The following is a 21,820-nucleotide window of genomic DNA, read 5'->3' on the forward strand; positions in this document are numbered from 1 at the left end:
GACGGGGTTGTCATGTCCTCCTCAACGGCATACATGTACACTACATCCTCTGGTGGAGGGGGTGCGCTTGGTGATGGAAGGGGGTCGATGCTCCCATTCATCACATCCATGTCACCCCCCTGCTCCAGCGTCGGGGAAACAGGGGCATTAACACCGAGAAAATGATGTATACCCGCTATGTCAGCCTCTATCTTCTCCATCCGTCGATCCATCCGTTGATCCATATGTATCATCCGTTGATCCATATGTAGCATCCGTTGCTCCACATTTAGCATGGTCTCCAGAAGAAAATCTATCGTTGCTAGCACAATAGAGTTCCCGGGGAGATCCAGTTATCCCATTCAGCATCCGGTCTAACGAGCTGCTTCTTGTGCATGGTGTGTGGACATCTGGGTGGATGGGTGCAACAGAGGATGAGATGGGGGTTCCATGGAGAGAAGCGGCAGCGTCGTCGAAGAAGGGTGGAGGAGGTGACCTGTGGATATCCGGTAGAGGAGAAGCAGCAGCGTCGTCGAAGAGGGATGGAGAAAGTGACCTTTGGATTTCCGGGCGAGAAGCAGAGTCATCTAAGAGCAAAGGAGAAAGTGACCCGTGGATTTCAAAGGTAGCATCGTCGGATAGAACTGGAGAAGATGGCCTGTGGGTTTCTGTGAGGGCGGCGGCAGCGTCGAGGATGAGGGGTGGAGAAGACGGGCTGAAGATTTCCGGGACAGCGGCGGCAGAGTCGTCAAAGCGTATGTGAGGAAGTGGTCTGCGGATTCGATGGGTTGCCATTCATTTTGCGTCGAGAGTACATCACCATATATCTTCTTGACATAATAAGACTGACGTCTATGAAAACCCTTATCCTTTGGGGTCAGCAGAAGGTTTTCTTTATTGGCCTTAGCCTGTCGCTTTTGCCTTGGCGTGGAAACGGCAACCGCCTTTCACTTTTTCTGCATGACAGGCACGGCAGAGGCGAGTAGGTTCCTGCGTTCGTAGAATCGGGGTCGATCCATGGAACAGATGGCACAATGCAGTACAGTATCTGGACAAGGGCAATTTCAGATAAAGATCATCGAGTGGTGGGCTATGCAAAGTGTGTAACCTTTTATGCCAGGCGACCAGGTACAGGTGTTGAAAGTGGGCGTACTCTAATGTGAGTCATTACCGTATAAATACACCATCCATTTTGTGGATTCACTGCACATTGAATACACATCGACTAAACATCGAATATACATTCTTGTGTTTGTATTTCTTTCTACTCGCAGCAATGCCTGTTAAAAAGATTTCCAAGGATTTCAGCATGCGAATTAAGGAGATGTACACGAGCGGACACCGAATTGCTGCTATCCAAAGCTGGTTAGCTACTTCTGGCCTCGTTGTGCCAGCAACCACCGTGAGCTATCATGCACACGGAAAAAACAGAGACCGCAAAAGGGCACCAAGGGTAACTAACGCGTAAATATATTTATACAACTTAAAAAAAAATTTATATAAAAAAATGTACTGTAGATCTACAGTACTGTATCTAATATCTTTGTTATTTCTCTAGATTTATATTACAACAGTATATATTTTTTTATATTTATATTACAACAGTATATATATTTTTTATATTTATATTACAACAGTGTATATATTTTTTATATTTATATTACAACAGTATATATATTTTGTATATTTATATTACAACAGTATATATTCTTTTATATTTATATTACAACCGTATATATATTTTTTATATTTATATTACAACAGTATATATATTTTGTATATTTATATTACAACAGTATATATATTTTTTATATTTATATTACAACAGTATATATATTTTGTATATTTATATTTATATTACAACAGTATATATTTTTTGTATATTTATATTACAACAGTATATATATTTTGTATATTTATATTACAACAGTATATATATTTTTTATATTTATATTACAACAGTATATATATTTTGTATATTTATATTACAACAGTATATATATATTTATTTTTATATTACAACAGTATATATATTTTGTATATTTATATTACAACAGTATATATATATTTTGTATATTTATATTACAACAGTATACAGGAATACCCCGCATTAACGTACGCAATGGGACCAGAGCATGTATGTAAAGCGAAAATTTAATTCAAGTGAAGCACTACATTTTTCCCCTTATTGATGCATGTACTGTACTGCACACGTCATACACGTGCATAACTGATTTAAATAAAGCATTTGTAACCGGCTCTATAGTTTCCCCGCTTGCGCACAGCTTTGGTACAGGTAGGGAGCCGGTATTGCTGTTCAGGACGTGCTGACAGGCACATGCGTGAGCTACCATTTGCCTATTGGGCGATATGTACTTACTCGCGAGTGTACTTAAAGTGAGTGTCCTTAAACCGGGGTATGCCTGTATATATTTTTTATATTCATATTACAACAGTATATATATTTTTTATATTTATATTACAACAGTGCATATATTTTGTATATTTATATTACAACAGTATATATATTTTTATATTTATACTACAACAGTATATATATTTTTTATATTTATATTACAACAGTATATATATATATATTTTTTTGTATATTTATATTACAACAGTATATATATATTTTATATTTATATTAGTATATATATTTTGTATATTTATATTACAACAGTATATATATTGTGTATATTTATATTACAACAGTATATATATTTTGTATATTTATATTACAACAGTATATAAATTTTTATATTTATATTACAACAGTATATATATTTTTTTATATTTATATTACAACAGTATATATATTTTGTATATTTATATTTATATTACAACAGTATATATATTTTTTATATTTATATTAAAACAGTATATATCATTTTTATATTGCTGCATATTAATAAAACATTAATTTTCTTTACATTGTAGGGAGACAACTCTTCTGGTGGACAAAATAAGAGAGGAGAATGAGGAGAAGAGTGCATTAAGGGTCAAATAAACTCTGCAGGAAAAGCACAATCTCACTGTATCCGAGACCAGCATAAAGATGATGAGACGCAGCATTGAATGGAAATATGGACGTGTGAGGTAAGTACTGGACAGTACAGGAGGTAAAAGTGTTGTTTAGGAAACTGTACTGTACCGCTAAAATTATTTATTCCTTGTCATTACAGAGCGTACCCCATGATACGGGACGCAAACAAAATCAAAAGAGTGGTCCAGGCCCAGGCATGGATCGACAGTGGGGAAACTTTTCAGGATTGCATCTTCACTGATGAGTCTACTGTGTTGCTGGAGAGATTTGCAAGCTTGACATTCCACAAAAAAGGCCGCATATCTTTGAAGCCGCGGCCAAAACACCCGTCAACCTGCATGTGTGGGGTGCCATCTATAGGCGTGGACCAGGATGCATTGTCATCTTTGAAGGTAAAATATATCAAATATAATGTAGCCTTATGCACTGTACTTTACTAGTGTAGCCTTACTGTATGTACTGTACTGTACTATTGTGCAGTTTTTTGAGCACTTTTCTTTTCTTGCTATAGGAATCATGAATAAAGCTTTCTTCCAAGACAACATTGTCCCTGAGATAGTGCAATATATCACACGCGAGTTCCCGGATGGTCACCGCTTCTACCAAGACAACGATCCGAAGCACACCGCGTCAACAGCGCATATCCTTGAGCGCGGTATCAACTGGGTGAAGACTCCAGCGGAGTAAGTGCGGTAACCGTGTCTCATTTTTTCCCCACTGTTTTTACTGTGTACTGTATCTCTTAAACTAATTGTCCTTTTTTTCCAATGACAGATCGCATACAGGTAAGTATGGCACAGATTTTTTCTTTCCCAATAGTCAGAGTATACAGTAGTTACAGTTTTTTCTTTACAGAGAGAGCAGCACCAGCCATCAGGTTACATAGTATTTACCAGTAGTCAGAGTATACAGTAGTTCCAGTATAGACTAGTTTGACAGTAGTACAGTAACTGCCTACTAACTGCGCAATTTTTTTCTTTCCAGAAAAAGCAGCACCAGCCATCTACAGTACTACTACATACTGTACAGTATCACACAATGCCATAATACAGTATGCACATAACTGCACTCATTTTTTGTTTTCTTGTCGTATCAGGAAAAAAGGGTGGCCTGGGGGGAGGTGGGGTGTTCTGTCCAGTTTAATCTGTTTGTACAGTCAAATGTACAGTATATAAACAGCAGTATTAATGTACACAAAACCTCTCCTCTCTCAATGAACTACTGTACTGTACACGGAATGAGGAACAAGATAAAGACGGAAAAAATAATATTACTATATATATATATATATATATATATATATATATATATATATATATATACATGTAGAGGTATCAGTACCGTGTTAGCCGAGCTTCAATAATCAAAAAATAAATAGATGATACCGTTCTGTGGCTAACGAAATGCTTTTATTTGTGCGAGATTTCGAGATACACTGATCTCTTCTTCCGGCGATGTATATATATATATATATATATATATATATATATATATATATATATATATATATATATATATATATATATATATTATACATTACAGTATATATTATTAAATAATATTCTTATAAATGTGCGTTATTCATGTTTCTCCATGTTTTACAAATGTTTTCTAAATGTTTATCCAATTTCAATCTGCCAGAAGAACTTAATAAAGACTGCATTATGTATTATTCATGATTATTTTTATATTTGTATTTTTTGGTTCCTGATAAAATAAAATAAATATTTATTTACATTCCTGCTAATCATAATCATTGACAACACCCACCCCCACACCCACAGTACACCAATGAATAAGAATGAATGACAAAACAACATGAATCAGTTAATTGTTTTTTTAACTCTCAATTCTCACAATGCTGTGCAAATCAGATTTACATTTCAAAATCGAGAAGGGATTTTCCAAAGCGTTACCGTAAACAAAGCCTCAAAGGGTTGGGGGGGGATGGGGTGAGTCATGTGCAGTAACCAGCTAGCTCCCATCTCAAAGAGGATTACACGCAGGCGCAGTGAGGCTTTGTAGCTCGGCTATGGACGGATTAAGAACACAATGGCAAAATTCAGAAAATTAACGACTCTGTGGAGAGGGAGGTAGGGTGACTCATGCGCAACAAGCTCCGATCTCAAAGAGGATTAGAGTACACGCAGGCACAGTGAGGCGATTGACGCTCGGCACGGATTAAAAACACAATGACTAACTTCAGAAAATTAATGACTCTGTGGAGGTGTCTGTCGAAAAGAGTTTGTGTGTGCGTGGGGGAGGGATGAAGGATTAGTTGTGCAGCAGTTCAAAGAAATGACATACTGTAGAGTAGAGTACAGTAATATCAAAAGGCAGTTCATCATAATAATTTGATCAATAAACCTCCAAATACAACCCCCAAATACAGTACATAAAAAGCACAGAAATCAACCATGTGCAGGCAAACGCACAGATTGAATATCGTAGTATGAGAGGGAGATGCTCAGTGAGTAAAAGACACTGAGTGGCACTGAGAGTTTGAAGCAGGGGAGCCTGGTTCAATTCCCGGTGTCAGCTCCTTGAGACCTCGAGCAAGTCACGTTATCTCCCTGTGCCTCAGGCACCAAAAACATAGATTGTGAGCTCCTGTGCCTGCAAAATGTCTCTGGTAAGCGCTACATATAACTAGCAGTGCTATACAAAAACATGCTATTATTATTATTATAATATCAAGGTGATGCTCTGTGCAAATCAAATTCGAGAAGGGATTTTCCAAAATGTTGCCGTAAACAAAGCCTCAAAGCTCCCGTCTCAAAGAGAATTGCACGCAGGCGCAGTGAGGCTTTGTAGCTCGGCTATAGACGGATTAAGAACACAATGGCAATAATCAGAAAATTAACGACTCTGTGGAGAGGGGGGGGGTTGGGTGACTCATGCGCAGTAACCAACTAAGTAGCTCCCATCTCAAAAAGGATTACACGCAGGCGCAGTGAGGCTTTGAAGCTCGGCTATGGACGGATTAAGAACACAATGGCAACATTCAGAAAATTAACGACTCTGTGGAGAGGGGCAGTTGGGTGACTCATGTGCAGTAAGCAGCTAAGTAGCTCCCATCTCAAAAAGGATTACACGCAGGCGCAGTGAGGCTTTGAAGCTCGGCTATGTATGGATTAAGATCACAATGGCAAGATTCAGAAAATTAATGACTCCGTGGAATTTCAAATCCTTGAGCTAGCCTTGTGTGTGTTCGTGGGGGAGGGGGCAACAGGGTACAGCTGCATGAAGTTCAAAGCTAAAGTCATACTTTAATTTCAAAAGGCAGTTCATCATAATACAACCCAAAATACAGTACGTCAAAAGCACACAAATCAAACATGTGCAGTCAAACACACAGGGTCACAGTCAAAAGCTACAGCACAGATTGAATATCGTAATACAGTAAGATGGTTTTTGCAGGCTTGTGGAGAAAAAAAAAATTGCAATATTTTTTTTTTCACTCACTCAAGCAAGCAGTGGTGGGCGAAGTTACAGGCGCATGCGCAGTAAATTCCTGCTGTGGAGCAGGAATGTGATTGAAACCAGACACACTTTAAAAAGAATGGTGTGGGAGAGATGTACTGCATTGTAGAGAAGATAAGAAGTTGAAATACCCTGCAGTGCAGTTAATTATCCTGAGCGAGGGCGAGCGCTGTATATGCCGAAATGTGACACTGTTACAGTACTGTACACGCCTATGCGTTTCAACAATTTTCAAATGAGACATACTGTACAGCAGCACAGCACTGCAAATGCATGTATACTTTAAATATGCAAATTTGCAATTACTGCGCGCGCACACACAGACTGTGTACTGACATAGGTTGAACCGCAAAGGTATTAGACTTCCAAGACAACAGCTCGCAAACGCCCCCCTGAGTTTTTACACGGCATTGCAGTATTGCAGACAGCGAGAATAAAATGCTAATATCACGAGCGCGAAAATAACGCAGTTCACTCCGGGCGAAAACGACAAAAAAACACACCTAACCGGGATAATCTGAGAACCGCGGATCTAGCCGACTTAGACTCAGGTCGGCAGCCAGTGTAATGAGAGTTTCTTCTGACATCTCATTGATAATCTGCTCCTTGAGTTCTTTGATTTGAACACCTAATTTGAGCAATGTCGTAGTACGCTCAATTAGTAATTGAATTATCAAAAAGGAGAAATTATCCATGATAGTATGCCACTTATTGATAAACTCCTCATTTTCCAACCCATAGGTAGACATTTTAAGAAGTCTAAGTCCTCTTGGGATTCTTTTAGGTTTGCAAGCTTGCTCTAAACTGAACCTATTCCACCAAAACCTAGTTTCTGTAAACATAAGTTTCTCCAATTGCTGACATAAAAATGTAATGTCTAAATTGGGTAAGGGTGGGATATGGTCAACATTATCCCCAAAGAAGGTATCAGCTCAACCTCGTCGGGTGATAACGTCTCAAACATTAAATGGGATGCCATATTAGTGAGCAAGAACTGACCCTAGGTGAATCCCTAAACAAGGGTGGAATAACCACATCCACTGACAGAGAGAAAGGCCCAGAAATTACAATAAACAATAACCTAACAACAACACTAAGGCACAACACAAAAACAAATCAGTTCTATCTCCAGACCACTGGGATGGCCATGGGGACATGTTTTGCCCCAATTATGCGGGGTTCTTCATGGGGAAGTGGGAGTTGGACTTCATTTGGAAGCCCAATAAATTAAGTTTATTCATAAAATATTATCGGCGCTACATTGACGATATCCTGATGATCTGGGCAGGAACACAGGATGACCTAGATGGATTTATTGATCACATTAACAATAATGATCGGAATCTAGTACTTAAAAGTGAAAATAACCAAAAAGAGATTAATTTCCTAGATCTCACTTTGACAATTGAGAACAACAATATTGTCACAAACTTTTTTTAAGCCGTAGATGTGAACTCTTACTTAGACCGTAAGAGTAACCACTTGAGACGTTGGTTACACAATATCCCTTACGGCCAGATGATACGCATTCGACGCAATTATTCTAAAATAACGGATTTTCAGGCACAGACAGACCAATTAGCCAAGAGATTTGTTAATAAGGGTTACGACCATCAACTTGTTGACAAATCCATTTTAAAGAGTAAAAATATCCATAGAGAGCAACTTCTAAAACCAAAAGAAAGTGAAATTAAGCAAAAAGAGAAAAAGTCAAATGGAACTCCATTGTTTGTTACAGGATTCTGCAAGCAAGAATATAGGATAAGACAGACCAATAAAAAAAAATAGAATATCCTGCAAATGGATCCAAAATTAAAGGATACCATTACTGCTCATCCTAAAATAGCATTTAGGAAGGCCAGCAATATAAAAAATAGGCTGGCCCTAAGTGTCTTAAAGAAGGATTCAAGAAAAAAGGTAACTAATGGGAATTTTCTCTCAAGACCATTAGGCAATTATCCATGTGGTAAATGTATTGTATGCAAATATATGAAATGAGACAAAATCATCTATGATGCTATCACTGGCAAACAGTATAAGATTGGCCAATTTATTAATTGTCTTACAACATTTGTAATATATATTATTACTTGCATTTGTTACCTTATGTACATTGGAAAGACCATCAGACATTTAAAGGTCAGAATCTGTGAACACGAGTGAAATTCGAAATGCCCAACAGAATCTAGATAGGGGTAAGAAGATTCATAATTTGGCCAAGCACTTTCTAACTCACCATGGGGGTAAACTGGATGGTTTAAGTTTAAGTTTTAGTAGTATTGAGGTGATACCTAGGGATTCTAGAAGAGGGGAAAGAGATAACACTCTCCTTAAGAGGGAACAGTTCTGGATTTATACCCTTTGAACCAAAGCACCAAGTGGTTTGAATTGAATTAATCGAACTGCTTCTTTTTTTCAAATAGAATAATGTATTCCCGCCCCCCCCCCCCTTTTTTTTTTGCCTTGAGATGGTCTAAATTGTCATTTTGACTCTTTAACATAATGGACATTATTTAGGAATTGAAGTGTTGAGGAGTAGGGCTTCCAACCCCTTGGAATTTATGTGAATAATTACAATTTTAATATTATATACCAAGACAATTTTCATTATGTTTATAAGCCAATTTACCAATGTGGCTGTATGAAACTATTAGATTATATATGAAGACATTCTCTGGGTTTGGATTCAGTATCATTTATGAATGAAGATATTCTTACTATTATATTCAAATATAATAGATTATAAATTAAGACATTCTCAAGGTTTTGATGTTTAAGACATTTTATTTCATAAACCAATAGGCTTTCTTATTCTAAGTGAAGATATTCTGTTTTTGCAATTCAAGAAAATATTTGCAGTTGATGGCTGTACCCAGATAACATTTGTTTGATGGCTGTACTACTTTAAATCCCCCTTTCTTTGATACTTCAATGATTCCAACAATATTTAGTTATAGCACTATACATGTTGCCTTTTAAATCACTGTTGGTATCATCAGTCCTTGGACTCAGTTAATTGTCCAGGGGTATTAAAGCTGTAGTTCAAGCAATATCCTGCATGTGTGTTTTTTTTTAAGAAATCAGTTCTGTAGTAAGAAAAAATACTTTTAGCATTTTCTGTTTTTAAAAAAACAACTTTGAAAGACCAATTTTCATGTATTCTATTTTAACAAGCATGTTTGTTCCTATAGCAACCATTTACATTCCCCAGATCTAAAGATGTCGCCAAACTTCGCCGATCAATAGGCGGAGAACGAATTGACCGGCAGCTATGCAGTTCTTTATGTAAGTAGAGATTGCCCACACAAAACTATTGAAGTAAAAAAAAAAAAACGGGAGCTTGAACTGCAGCTCTAAGGTTATCACAGTTCTTATAGGTTTTTAGTCCTTATAGACTTTTTATTAAAATTGATAGTACATATCGCCATGCAGCCTATATCAGGTTAACATTTTAATTATATCATTTCATTATCTATAAACTCTATTTCTATATTTTATTAATTTTTTTATTTTCGTAGTGGTTTGTGTATTGAATAGTGTCATGTTTGTGTTATGTAAGTTCATTATTTGTGCTGTGTTAAATGTACTGTCAATGTTTTATGTTTATAGCAAGCATATGTGTAGCGCTATTGTTATGTGCAAGACACCGATTGGACAGCTATTTATAGCAGGGTGTGATTTCTATTGGCTGAAAGAATATTCAGCTATGGTACTTAATTAGTGCCTAGGAATCTTAGGACCAACCCCCTAAAGAAGTGTCGCTTTAAACACGAAACGCGTCGCGTTGAGGTCACAAGCAGCGACGTGAGTTTCGTGACGACGAACCACGGAAGCTGCAGTTACACATACACACGAAGACACCATTGGGAGTAGCTCCGGGTTCTTATATCCATCACGGAGGCTGTTCCCTTTAAAATACTGGGACTTTGGCGACGGGTTTCAGAAATTCTGGGGCCCTTTTCTCAGGGATATTGCGGACATTTTGGAATCACTGTGATCCACCTCATATTTTTTATGTAAGTTGTACATGTTCCTAGTGTACTTATAAATTGTGTTTTAATTGACTAATTTTGTCTTTTGTTTCTCTTATGCGCCCCTTTATTTATGTTTGCGTTTGGATATTCCCCGCTGATCACGGGAGACTGGGAGCTGCTGGGAGAAGTACATGGACCAGGAGGAGATAGGAATAAAGGACAGCGTGCACTAAACCTTTCTAAAGACTTTCTGGAACGGGATATCCTGTTTTATCAAAATCGCAACTTTTATTGGTGAAGGACGAATACAATGTTATAGGGTATATCCTGCTAAAGGTGTTTGGGGGTTCTTGGGTATCGAAGGGCGTCTCTTGCAGAAAAACAATGTCTGTTTTCAGATTTCTGAATTCTTTTAGGGCTAATCTACCATTACTATTTAGACCCTTAACATTCAGGGACATTAATTTCAATGGAACTTGGCTACCCATTCCCGGTGTCATATCTCTCTCTCTCATGTGAAAGTTGGGCTTAAAACAGTTTGATGGTTGTGGGGTACAAATGGGAAAAAGGAAAAAAAAAAGGAGTGTACTTTCTCACTTTGGGAACTTGGGGGAAAGCAAAAAAATTAATTATGAGATGATTATAACCAACCCCTCATCCCAGTTTTGCAGCCAGACCCTACTTAGTCTGGCCTGGCAGGCATATGGCCCTACTGGGGGCGCCCTTGCATCGGGCATGTAGGTCTCCCTCCCACTCCCCGTCCCCTGCCTCCCGATCGGACCTACACCGTGACTGTCAGAATATAAAAGCTTTACAAATACAACAATTCCTACTTATATACAGCTTTTCTTACTATGACACTACTGTAAATGTGTAGAATCTAAATAATCTCAGGAGTTTGCTCGTCCTTCGATGGAGCGAATCATTCTTTGTGTCTGTAACCTGGGTGCAAGTGTCATGTTGTCACGGTAGACCAGGTCTTACCAACACATTAATACCGGGATTCTGGATTGAGCAAAACAAGGGCAAAATAAATTGTCATTTATTTCTTTCCAGACAAACACAGAAATCTTAACAATTACACTGGATAAAACAATTACTGGGATGGGGAAACGAAATCAAATGTCCACGGAACAAATTACTTAAAAACAAAGTCTCTAGACACCCCTGCACGCATGCAAGTGGGCGCGCGATTTGAGCCGTGTGACAGTCCTTGGCTAGGGGCACCTCTTGCCACCCCTATAACTCTGCCAAAAGGAATAATTTCGTAAAGTCCTTACAGGATTCGTTCAGGAATCTCCAGCTCACACGAATTCTGGAAGATGGGTGCAATTCTTCATTACGGTGTAGTTAACCCCTCACACTCCGGAACCGCTGACGCTGAACTTGAATGTTTCTTAGATGAAATCAGGTGAAACTTAGATGAATCTCATGAGGATGGGGCTGCAGGTATTCTTATAGGGTTAAGAGCCCTATTCCTAACATACACAGCCAATCCGACAGTGGGAACAACTTTTCCCACCTATCCCCGACTTGCCAGGAGTTCCTAGAACGGCAGAAGTTGCTTCCTGGTCTGCTAAGAGCATGTGCCAACCTGACACCTAAGCTGCTTAGTATACCGGGCCCAACCTCTTACCTACAGCAAGTCTGGGGTTTGGCTACCAAGTGTGAAGTGCCCATACTTCGCACTGGTATCTGATACTTAGAAATATCCCGGCCACCCTAACACCTAGGGTCTCTGAGGCTTTTCAACTCCGGACTTCTCTAGAAACTGGGGCACCAACTTAGCAGGGTGCCCTTTGAAGTACGGAGATGAAAAATCCCTCAGCTCATTCATCCATAACATATGGGCATGTTAATGGATTTAGTGAAGGGCCGACAGGAAAGGGTTCCTGCCTTTACATTTAAAACACCATGTAACTACAGTTTATTTTTATATGTATATTCTGTATGTGCAACAAATATAAAACTAATATGTATGTTCATGGTACTTTGTTAACTAGCTCTTTCCTAGCACAAGTTATCCACTTAATTGAAGGGGCTCTGTGATGTGTGTTGCGGTTTCACCTATAATCGGTCTGGGTTACAAGCCGGCATACAATGTATCCGTGCGGGCTTTGATCGGTAACCGCAGACACCAGCCACCAATTCACCTCAAGTGGATAATGAGACAGCCGGATATATTGTAGCAAGAAGGTACTTCAGCTAAACCGCAGGCCACTTATTCAATTGACTTTGCGGTTTCGACGTCTGTGTTCTGGAAACTGATACCCATCTTCAATGCAGCTACTTATGCAATTTAGCGCTTGGCACAGCGCTAGAAGCTCACCCTTGTGTCGCGATTACAGTTTGCACATATCCCATTCATTCACAATACTGCAGCTAACTGCTGGGGCTGCAAACCAAGGACAATAAAGATAGTGTAGGGGAAGACATGTCATTATGGCGGCACATTACGGATCGGGTAGACAGATTGTTGGGGGGGGCTGGGCTGGGATTGACCCGGCGGTCTTGGTACATGTTGGCACCAATGACAAAGTTAGAGAAAGATGGAGGGTCCTAAAAAATGATTACAGGGATCTAGGCCAAAAGCTTAAGGCAAGGACCTCCAAGGTAGTATTTTCTGAAATACTTCCAGTGCCATGCGCTACCGCAGGGAGACAGTCAGAGATCAGGGAGGTTAATGCATGGCTAAGAAAGTGGTGTAGGAAGGAGGGGTTTGGGTTTTAAGAGCACTGGGACTCCTTTTCTGAGAGGTGCCATCTATATTCTAGTGACGGATTGCACCTCAGTGAAGAGGGATCTTCTGTGCTAGGGGGGAGAATGCTAAAAAGGTTGGAGGAGATTTTAAACTAGGATGGAGGGGGAGGGGAATGAAACAGATAATGAACTAAATGGAATAGATGAGGATGCAAGGTGGCATGGAGGTAGAATGGGGGCAAGTGCAAATACTGGAAAACTTCTAAAGACTAAACCAAGTGGGAGCAGAAAGGAAGGAGCAGATAAGATAATAGTACAGGCTGAAAAAAAACTTAAATGCATGCTTGCTAATGCATGAAGCCTGACAGATAAAATGGTGGAGCTTGAATTAATAGCTACAAGGGAGCAGTATGATATCATAGGCATTACTGAAACATGGTGGGATGAAACTCATGACTGGACAGTTAAGTTAAAGGGGTATTCTCTTTTTCGGAAGGATCGAACAAATAGAAGGGGAGGTGGAGTATGTCTATATGTTAAACCAGATCTAAAACCTATTATAAGGGATGATGTCTATGAAGGGAATGATGAAAATGTAGGGACCTTGTGGATAGAAATTAGCAGTGGAGGTAAAAGTATAAAGAAAATGTTTGTGGGAATATGCTATAAACCACCAAATATCTGTGAGATTGAGGAAGCTAAAATACATTTGCAAATGGAGAAGGCATCAAAACTGGGTCATGTTTGCATAATGGGGGATTTTAATTATCCAGACATAGACTGGGGCAATGAGATTAGCATTACAACAAAAGGAAACAGGTTTTTGGGGGTGCTTAAAGTAAATTATATGACCCAAATTATTGAGGAACCAACCAGGAGAGGGGCAGTTCTGGATTTGGTCATATCAAACAATGTAGAAGTAATAACAAATATTCAAGTCCTGGAACATTTGGGTAACAGTGATCATAACATGGTCTCATTTGAAATAAATTATCAAAAAACAGATTACTTGGGTTCAACAAAGACTTTAAACTTTAGAAAGGCAGATTTTAATAAACTGAGGTCTAATCTAGGAGTAATACAATGGGATGATGTTTTTGCAGGGGAAAATATAGAAGATAAATGGGCAGTCTTTAAAACATTGTTAGAAAAGCACACTTATCAGTGTATACCCTTGGGTAATAAGTATAAAAGAAATAAGTCAAAACCAATGTGGCTAAATAAACAGGTAGGGGAGGAAATGGACAAGAAGAGGAAGGCGTTTAGATTCTTTAAGTCAGAAGGGACAGAGACATCGTATCAGAATTATAAGGAATGTAACAAAAATTGCAAAAGGGCAATTAAATTAGCAAAAATGGATAATGAAAAAAGGATTGCAATAGAAAGTAAGGTCAACCCTAAAAAGTTCTTTAAGTACCTTAATAACAAAAAAATGAGAAAAGAAAATATAGGACCCTTTCAGTGTGAGATGGGTAGGCAGATTATTGGAGATAAGGAAAAATCAGAGGTATTAAACAAATTCTTTGCCCCTGTGTTTACCAGGGAAGAATCAAGTTCAATAGTAGCGCCACAGGAGGAAGCCACATCCTCCATATTAATGACCAATTGGTTAACTGAGGAAGAAGTTCATAAGCGACTTAAAAAAATTAATGTAAATAAGGCACCTGGCCCCGATGGCATACATCCAAGAGTTCTCAAGGAGTTAAGCTCAGTAATAGCCAAACCATTATATTTGAAATTCAAGGACTCCATTTCCACAGGCTCAGTACCACAAGATTGGCGTAAAGCAGATGTGGTGCCTATATTTAAAAAGGGAGCTAGATCGCACCCGGGGAATTACAGACCTGTAAGCCTGACTTCAATAGTAGGGAAACTACTTGAAGGTTTAATACGGGATAATATTCAGGAATACCTAATGGAAAACAAAATTATTAGTAATAGTCAACATGGATTTATGATGGATAAATCTTGCCAAACTAACCTTATTTGTTTCTTTGAGGAGGTAAGTAGGAATTTAGACCAGGGTAATGCAGTTGATGTGGTCTACTTAGATTTTGCAAAGGCTTTTGATACGGTTTCACACAAGAGGTTGGTGTACAAAATAAAGAAAATTGGACTCAGTAATAATATATACACCTGGATTGAAAACTGGTTAAAGGACAGACACATAAATGGAACTTTTTCAGGTTGGGCTATAGTCGTGAGTGGAGTACCTCAAGGATCGGTACTGGGACCCCTGCTTTTTAACTTGTTTATTAATGACCTTGAGGTTGGGATCAAGAGCAAAGTGTCCATCTTTGCTGATGATACCAAATTGTGTAAGGTAATAGAATCAGAGCAGGGTGTAATTTCTCTTCAGAAGGACTTGGAGAGACTGGAAACGTGGGCAGGTAAATGGCAAATGAGGTTGAATACAGATAAATGTAAGGTTATGCATTTGGGATGCAAGAATAAAAAGGCGACTTACAAATTAAATGGAGATATATTGGGGGAATCCTTGATGGAGAAGGATTTAGGAGTGCTTGTAGACAGCAGGCTTAGCAATAGTGCCCAATGTCATGCAGTAGCTGCAAAGGCAAACAAGATCTTATCTTGCATCAAACGGGCAATGGATGGAAGGGAAGTAAACATAATTATGCCCCTTTACAAAGCATTAGTAAGACCACACCTTGAATATGGATTACAATTTTGGGCACCAATCCTAAGAAAAGACATTATGGAACTAGAGAGAGTGCAGAGAAGAGCCACCAAATTAATAAAGGGGATGGACATTTGAACTTATGAGGAGAGGCTAGCTAAATTAGATTTATTTACATTAGAAAAGAGGCATCTAAGAGGGGATATGATAACTATATACAAATATATTCAGGGACAGTACAAAGAGCTTTCAACATAACTATTCATCCCACGGACAGTACAAAGTACTCGGGCCATCCCTTAAGGTTGGAGGAAAGGAAATTTCACCAGCAACAAAGGAAAGGGTTATTTACAGTAAGGGCAGTTAAAATGTGGAATTCATTACCCATGGAGACTGTGATGGCAGATACAATAGATTTGTTCAAAAAAAGGTTGGACATCTTTTTAGATGGGAAAGGTATACAGGGATAAACCAAATAAGTATACATGGGAAGGATGTTGATCCAGGGATTAATCCGATTGCCAATTCTTGGAGTCAGGCAGGAATTAATTTTTCCCCTTAATGGGGTTTTTTGTTTGCCTTCCTCTGGATCAATAAGTAAGTATAGATATAGAATAAAGTATCTGTTGTCTAAATTTAGCATAGGTTGAACTTGATGGACGTATGTCTTTTTTCAACCTCGTCTACTATGTAACTATGTAACTATGTAACTATATATTTTAACCCCTTCAGTTCCAACAAGGTTTAGGGTTAACCAGCCAGGCATAATACCTTTATTATTGGCCTGGTTAAGCCCTCACCGCCGCAGGTGTCCAACCTCAGGATTCCGGAGCAAGATCTGTTTACCCTCGTGGTTGACTACAAGGCGGAATGGGAAGGCTTATCAGTACCAAATCCCGTTCTCCTGAAGAATTGCTGTTACCGGGCGCAGTCCTCTTCGACGATCTATTGTCAGCCTTGACAAGTCCTGGAAAATATGGATAGTCTTTTTCTAATTCAATTGAGCCTCCATTTCTGCATCCCTTGATAATTTTTTCCTTGGTCGTATATTGATGAGACTTAGGACCACATCTCTGCTTCTTTTAGGATCGTGAAATCTCGGTCCCAACACTCTGTGGAGCTCTGTCCATCATAAGTTAATTGTCTTGTAGTTGAGGATCTATCGACAGGAAGAGCCTTTTTAGAAATGGCTGCAGGGTGTCCGCAGACACGGTCTCACGGATATGGCGGATTCATAGGTTCTGCCTTCGTTCCTTATTCTCAAGATCATCCATGCTATTTCGCATAGCTCTCAGTGAGACGCAGGACTTTATCATCCATATTTACCTGATTCTGTAAGGCGACATCCATTTTATTTTCCAGCTCCGTGGTTTTCTTAGCCAGTAAAGCAACATCTGCCTTAAATTCTATTACAGCTCTGTCCAGAGCTGACAGGAAAGACACTTGCATTTCTCTGAGCATGCACTGCAGATCCTGCTTTGTGATCACTGTGTCTTCCTCTGCAGTGACTCTCTCTCTCTAAGAAGCAGCCGTACTCACCTCTGATTCTTTCCCTGCAGTATCCTGTTTGCTGAGTTTCTCAGCGTTGCTCGTCTCTCCAGGGCTTCTTCTTATCCAGCAGCCTGCTTCTCTGGTGCTGGGCGCTCAGATCGGCGCCATCTTTGTTTTTCCTACACTTGTCAGCTGTTACGGACTGGATCAGGCCAAAACGGGAGAGATCGAGGGTCATCGGCTTCCTGTCCTTCTTGAGGGTCATCTCCACTGTTTCCCCTGCAGTCCGTGGCTCGGGAAAATGGTCCCATCAGGGGAAATATTAAATTATGTTGGCAGAGTGCACAGAGCTCTCCAAGCAAACGTGCATCCCTGATGACGTCACGTGCCCCCAGTGTGGCAATTTTGACATCTCAAGGGCCACGTGAAGTACTTCATGTTGCCTACCAGTGGCCTAGCAAGTTAGAGAAAGCAAGTTTGTGGGCAGAAAAACTGATAGTTCCTTTATGCTAGGCTGAAATATGGGCTAACCTTTCCCCAAGTTTAAATTCGCCATACGAAAATCATCCCACACTACGAGCTTCCCTTGATATCAAGGTCATCAAAATACCATCTATGTATGGGTGATTGCTTCAAACTTGCTAGTAATCTTTGGCGTGCACTACAATTTCACAATACAATTTATAATTTACGCAAACCCATAAATTCTCACCTACATTACACAATTTCAACATGAAAACCAATACAAAATCAAGGATGTCATGGGTAATGTGATGTGACAATATGCCAATATGCTGCAGATCAGACAATCAATTCAAAGTTTATTTAATGATTATTTAGAATTTGCTTACCACTTTTCCTTTCAAATGCTGAGCTGATTAAAACAAGTGGTGTATCTACTTCTTCATCAGATGAACCCCCATGACTACCAGTTTCAGACATTCCATGGTCACCACAAATGACAAGTAAACTGGGAGGAGACGCACCTTCATCCTTTGATTCAACAGAAAAGCCATGCAAATATATATAAATTGTTTTTCTAGAGAAGTAAAAATATTTATTTTTCAGTGGGTATTTTGATAACTATATTAAATACTATATTAAATATCACTTACAGTATAAACATAATTATATAACCCAAACAAAATGTGCTCATGCTGTATTATATGGAATAAATGAATTTAATTCTAAAAACGTGAATAAAGAAACCTGCAGATTTGCTTTCGTAGTTGCAAAAATCTTAACATGCTTCAGTGACAACATTCTATTAAATGCAGGAGTAAAAATTCATATTAAAAACATTACACAATCAACAAATAATTTACTTTAAGGTTCAGTCTGTCCACATTTTGTCACACCACTGGGACACATTCAGATGCAACTGCCTTTTGTCGACTTCATCACGGGACAAAAGCACGGCCATCTCGCAAACACTCTGCTAGATGGCCCATCGGATTAACACAGTGGAGATCCCTCCATTTTAATGGGACTCGCACTGTGTGAATCCTACCGGGTTCCAACTGTCTTTAAGAAACGCACAGTAAGAGATAGACTGAATCAGTCGCTAACAGCCTCTAACAGGCAATCGTGAGGCTTTTATTTTCATAACATATTGTAGCAGGGCATCTCCGGAGCTGAACCGCATTGATTTCAGGCCCGGGGAACACCTGCTTCCTTAGTTTTAGGCTCCTTTATGTAGTAGCCGGTATCCCAGCAACCATGTTTAAATTCTCCCATGTCACGGCACACGTGATCGGGAGATTTAACCAAAGCAAGCGGATACCAGCACCCCATAACGGAGCCTGTAACTCGGGAAGCAGGGGGTGAGTGAATGGGATAGTTGCCACAAAAAAAATCTGATAAACCAATTGATTATTATTGGTACAGTGGCACACCATATCCTATGGGCATGGCTTGCCATTATGACAGTCAATGGGCAAGCTGCAAATAAAAAAATAAGCAGCTAAGACATTATATTTTAAAAAAAAATTAAATGCCAATGCAAATGCCAACCTAAAAAAAAAAATACACAATGAAATAAAATACAATCCACTCTCCACCCTCCGAATCCAACTCCAGCATCAAGTCGTGGTGCACGACGCAATGCTCAACAGCCGATAGTCCTCCAGTAGGTTCTTTAGTATCGGCCTTTCTTTGTAATCCAATGGGGGGTGGATGTGTTCTCGTCGTCTTCTTGGGCTCAAATGAGACGAGACAGGCCTTATATAAGACCTGTGACACCTCATTTGAGTGTCAAATGGTACCTCTCCAATCTGATTGGCTGAAGTACCATGTGACAGTATTTTTTTGTTTTAAAGGATGTGACATCTTAAAGGGATGTCACATCCTATAAAAAATGGTGGCCATCACATGGTACTAAAACAATTGGATTGGGAGATATACCATGTGAGTAAATCACCCAATGCACTTAGTTGTACAACTTTTTTTTTATAGGATGTGACATCATCCCTTAAATGTCACATGGGACTCTAACCAATCGGATTGGGGAGGTACCATGTGAGGCATCACATGGTACACCTCCAATCTGATAGGTTAGAGTATCATGTGACAGACGCCATTTTTTTAAAGGATGTGACAACTTCCCTTTAAGATGTCACATCCTTTAATAAAAAAAAATATATAGATAGATAGATGCACAGACAGACAGACAGACATAGATATATATACAGTACATACAGTACATACACACACACATACACACACACACACACACACACACTACTTCAGCCAAACGGATTGCAGATGAACCATTAGCAGTTAGCCGCTAAGGTAATGAAGCTGCTTTTATTTTGATAACATTATTGTACCAGGGGTTCTCAAGAGTTGAATCACATTGATTTCAGTTCCAGGGACCCCCTGCTTCCTTAGTTACAGGACCTGTTATGGGGGAACCGGTATCCCCTTGCTTTGGTTAAATCACCCAATCACGTGGACTGTGACATAGGAGAATTTAAACATGGTCCCTGGTATACCGTAACGCATCCCATAACGGGGCCTGTAACTCGGGAAGCAAGGGGACCCCAGACCTGAAATCAATGTGGAGACCCCATGCTACAATACTGTATTATCAAAATAAAATCCATGCAAATCACCTATTAAAGGCACTCAGTTAGAGTGACTGATTCAGTCTCTCTCACTGCAATCCTGCTGAAGGATTTACCTGGAGACCCTGGGAGGGATACCCCAACAACTAAACAGATAAGGACTTTTGTATTGATCATTGAGATTCTGTTTGTAAATAGTAATAGTAAATTAGAAAGGGACCTGCTGATAAGTCAGTCTACTAAAGAGGATAAGGTTTTTATTTTATACTTTGTTTTCATAAAGGGACAGTGTGCCTATTATTTAGTTGATGTTGTGGATAATAAAACCACTGCAGTTATCAACACAAAACTCTTGTTTAGGATCTTACAGAACCTGCAGCGAGGCCGTCCTGTCACAGTATGTCTGTCTGTGTGTGTATGTAAGGAATTGGGGAATACGTCCTTTGCGACGTGTTCCCTCCTTACCTGTCATCACTCAGACTCATACTCTGGCACCAGCGCATGCACGCACCCCCGCTCTGCTTACAGACTGCACGCGCAGCTCTTCTAGAGTGCTACGGACCTTAGCTCCGCCCCCTTGGACGCGCTGCGCTACTCTCACGCGCGGCGCGCACACGTGACAACGTGCACCACTCTCCAGCTGCGTGTCAAATATTCATTTAGCTCACTTGTCTCCTGCAGCCAATCCTTACCTCCGCGGAGGCCGCAGTGCGCTCTGCCTCCCATGCTACTGGTACCTGTGTTCTATAGATACCCTGCAGTTCCCTTCCTTCTTTGCTGAGCATAATTTGTTGTAGCCCTGAGCCTGTTGTGCCTTGCTCCTTGCAGTTTGATTCTACGTGTACCGACCCGGCTTGACTTCTAAAACCCTCTGGATATTGACCCCGGGCAATTGACCCCGGGCTTACCCTCGACTCTGGGGACCTCTCAGACCACAGCTATATGGACCTCCATGATTCTGACCTCTCCAACCCCAGACCACGGCTAACGGACTTGACAATTGTGAACTCTTCATTCCAAGACCTTGGCAAGTATCAACTAACCCACTCTCTCCAACCCAGACCCGGCTATGTTTGACAATCCGCCTGCCAGGCACGCTTCCGCTGCTGTGGGTTTGTGGTTCTCTACTTCCCACCTCAGTACCGGGGTCCTGTTTTGCACGTGGGCAGCGCAAGCGTTACAGTATGCTCAGCCCAATGAACATGGACTCCCCTGAGGTGGGCCAAGCCCTGTCCTCTATCTCTGAGCATTTCCAATACCTGCACAATCGGATTGCTATCCTGACTTAAAGCCTGGTCATGGTTTCTCTCAACCAATTTCAATCCAGAATTGTTAGGCCTGCTACTCTGTCTGTTTCTTCCCCTGAAGAGAGAGTCTCTCTCTCTCTCTCTCTCTCTCTCACTCCCCACTCCCAATCGATATGCGGGAGATCCCCATGGATGCG

General features: G+C 39.9%; 1 protein-coding gene across 16 annotated transcripts in view; it reads right to left on the reverse strand.

Moving 5' to 3' along the window:
* The window catches only part of PIGG (phosphatidylinositol glycan anchor biosynthesis class G (EMM blood group)), a 435,347-nt gene that overhangs the window by 312,755 nt on the left and 100,772 nt on the right, over nt 1-21,820 (reverse strand). For 15 of the 16 annotated variants that reach the window (XM_075603704.1, XM_075603687.1, XM_075603714.1 and 12 more), the window contains one exon: nt 18,163-18,304. The exons of the other annotated variant lie outside the window; for it this stretch is intronic. In XM_075603704.1, coding sequence (XP_075459819.1) covers nt 18,163-18,304 — 142 coding nt within the window. The remainder of the gene's footprint in view (nt 1-18,162; nt 18,305-21,820) is intronic. 16 annotated transcript variants of the gene reach the window in all.

The sequence above is a fragment of the Ascaphus truei genome, chromosome 1 (genome assembly GCF_040206685.1).
Source record: "Ascaphus truei isolate aAscTru1 chromosome 1, aAscTru1.hap1, whole genome shotgun sequence".
NCBI classification, from domain to species: Eukaryota; Metazoa; Chordata; class Amphibia; order Anura; family Ascaphidae; genus Ascaphus; species Ascaphus truei.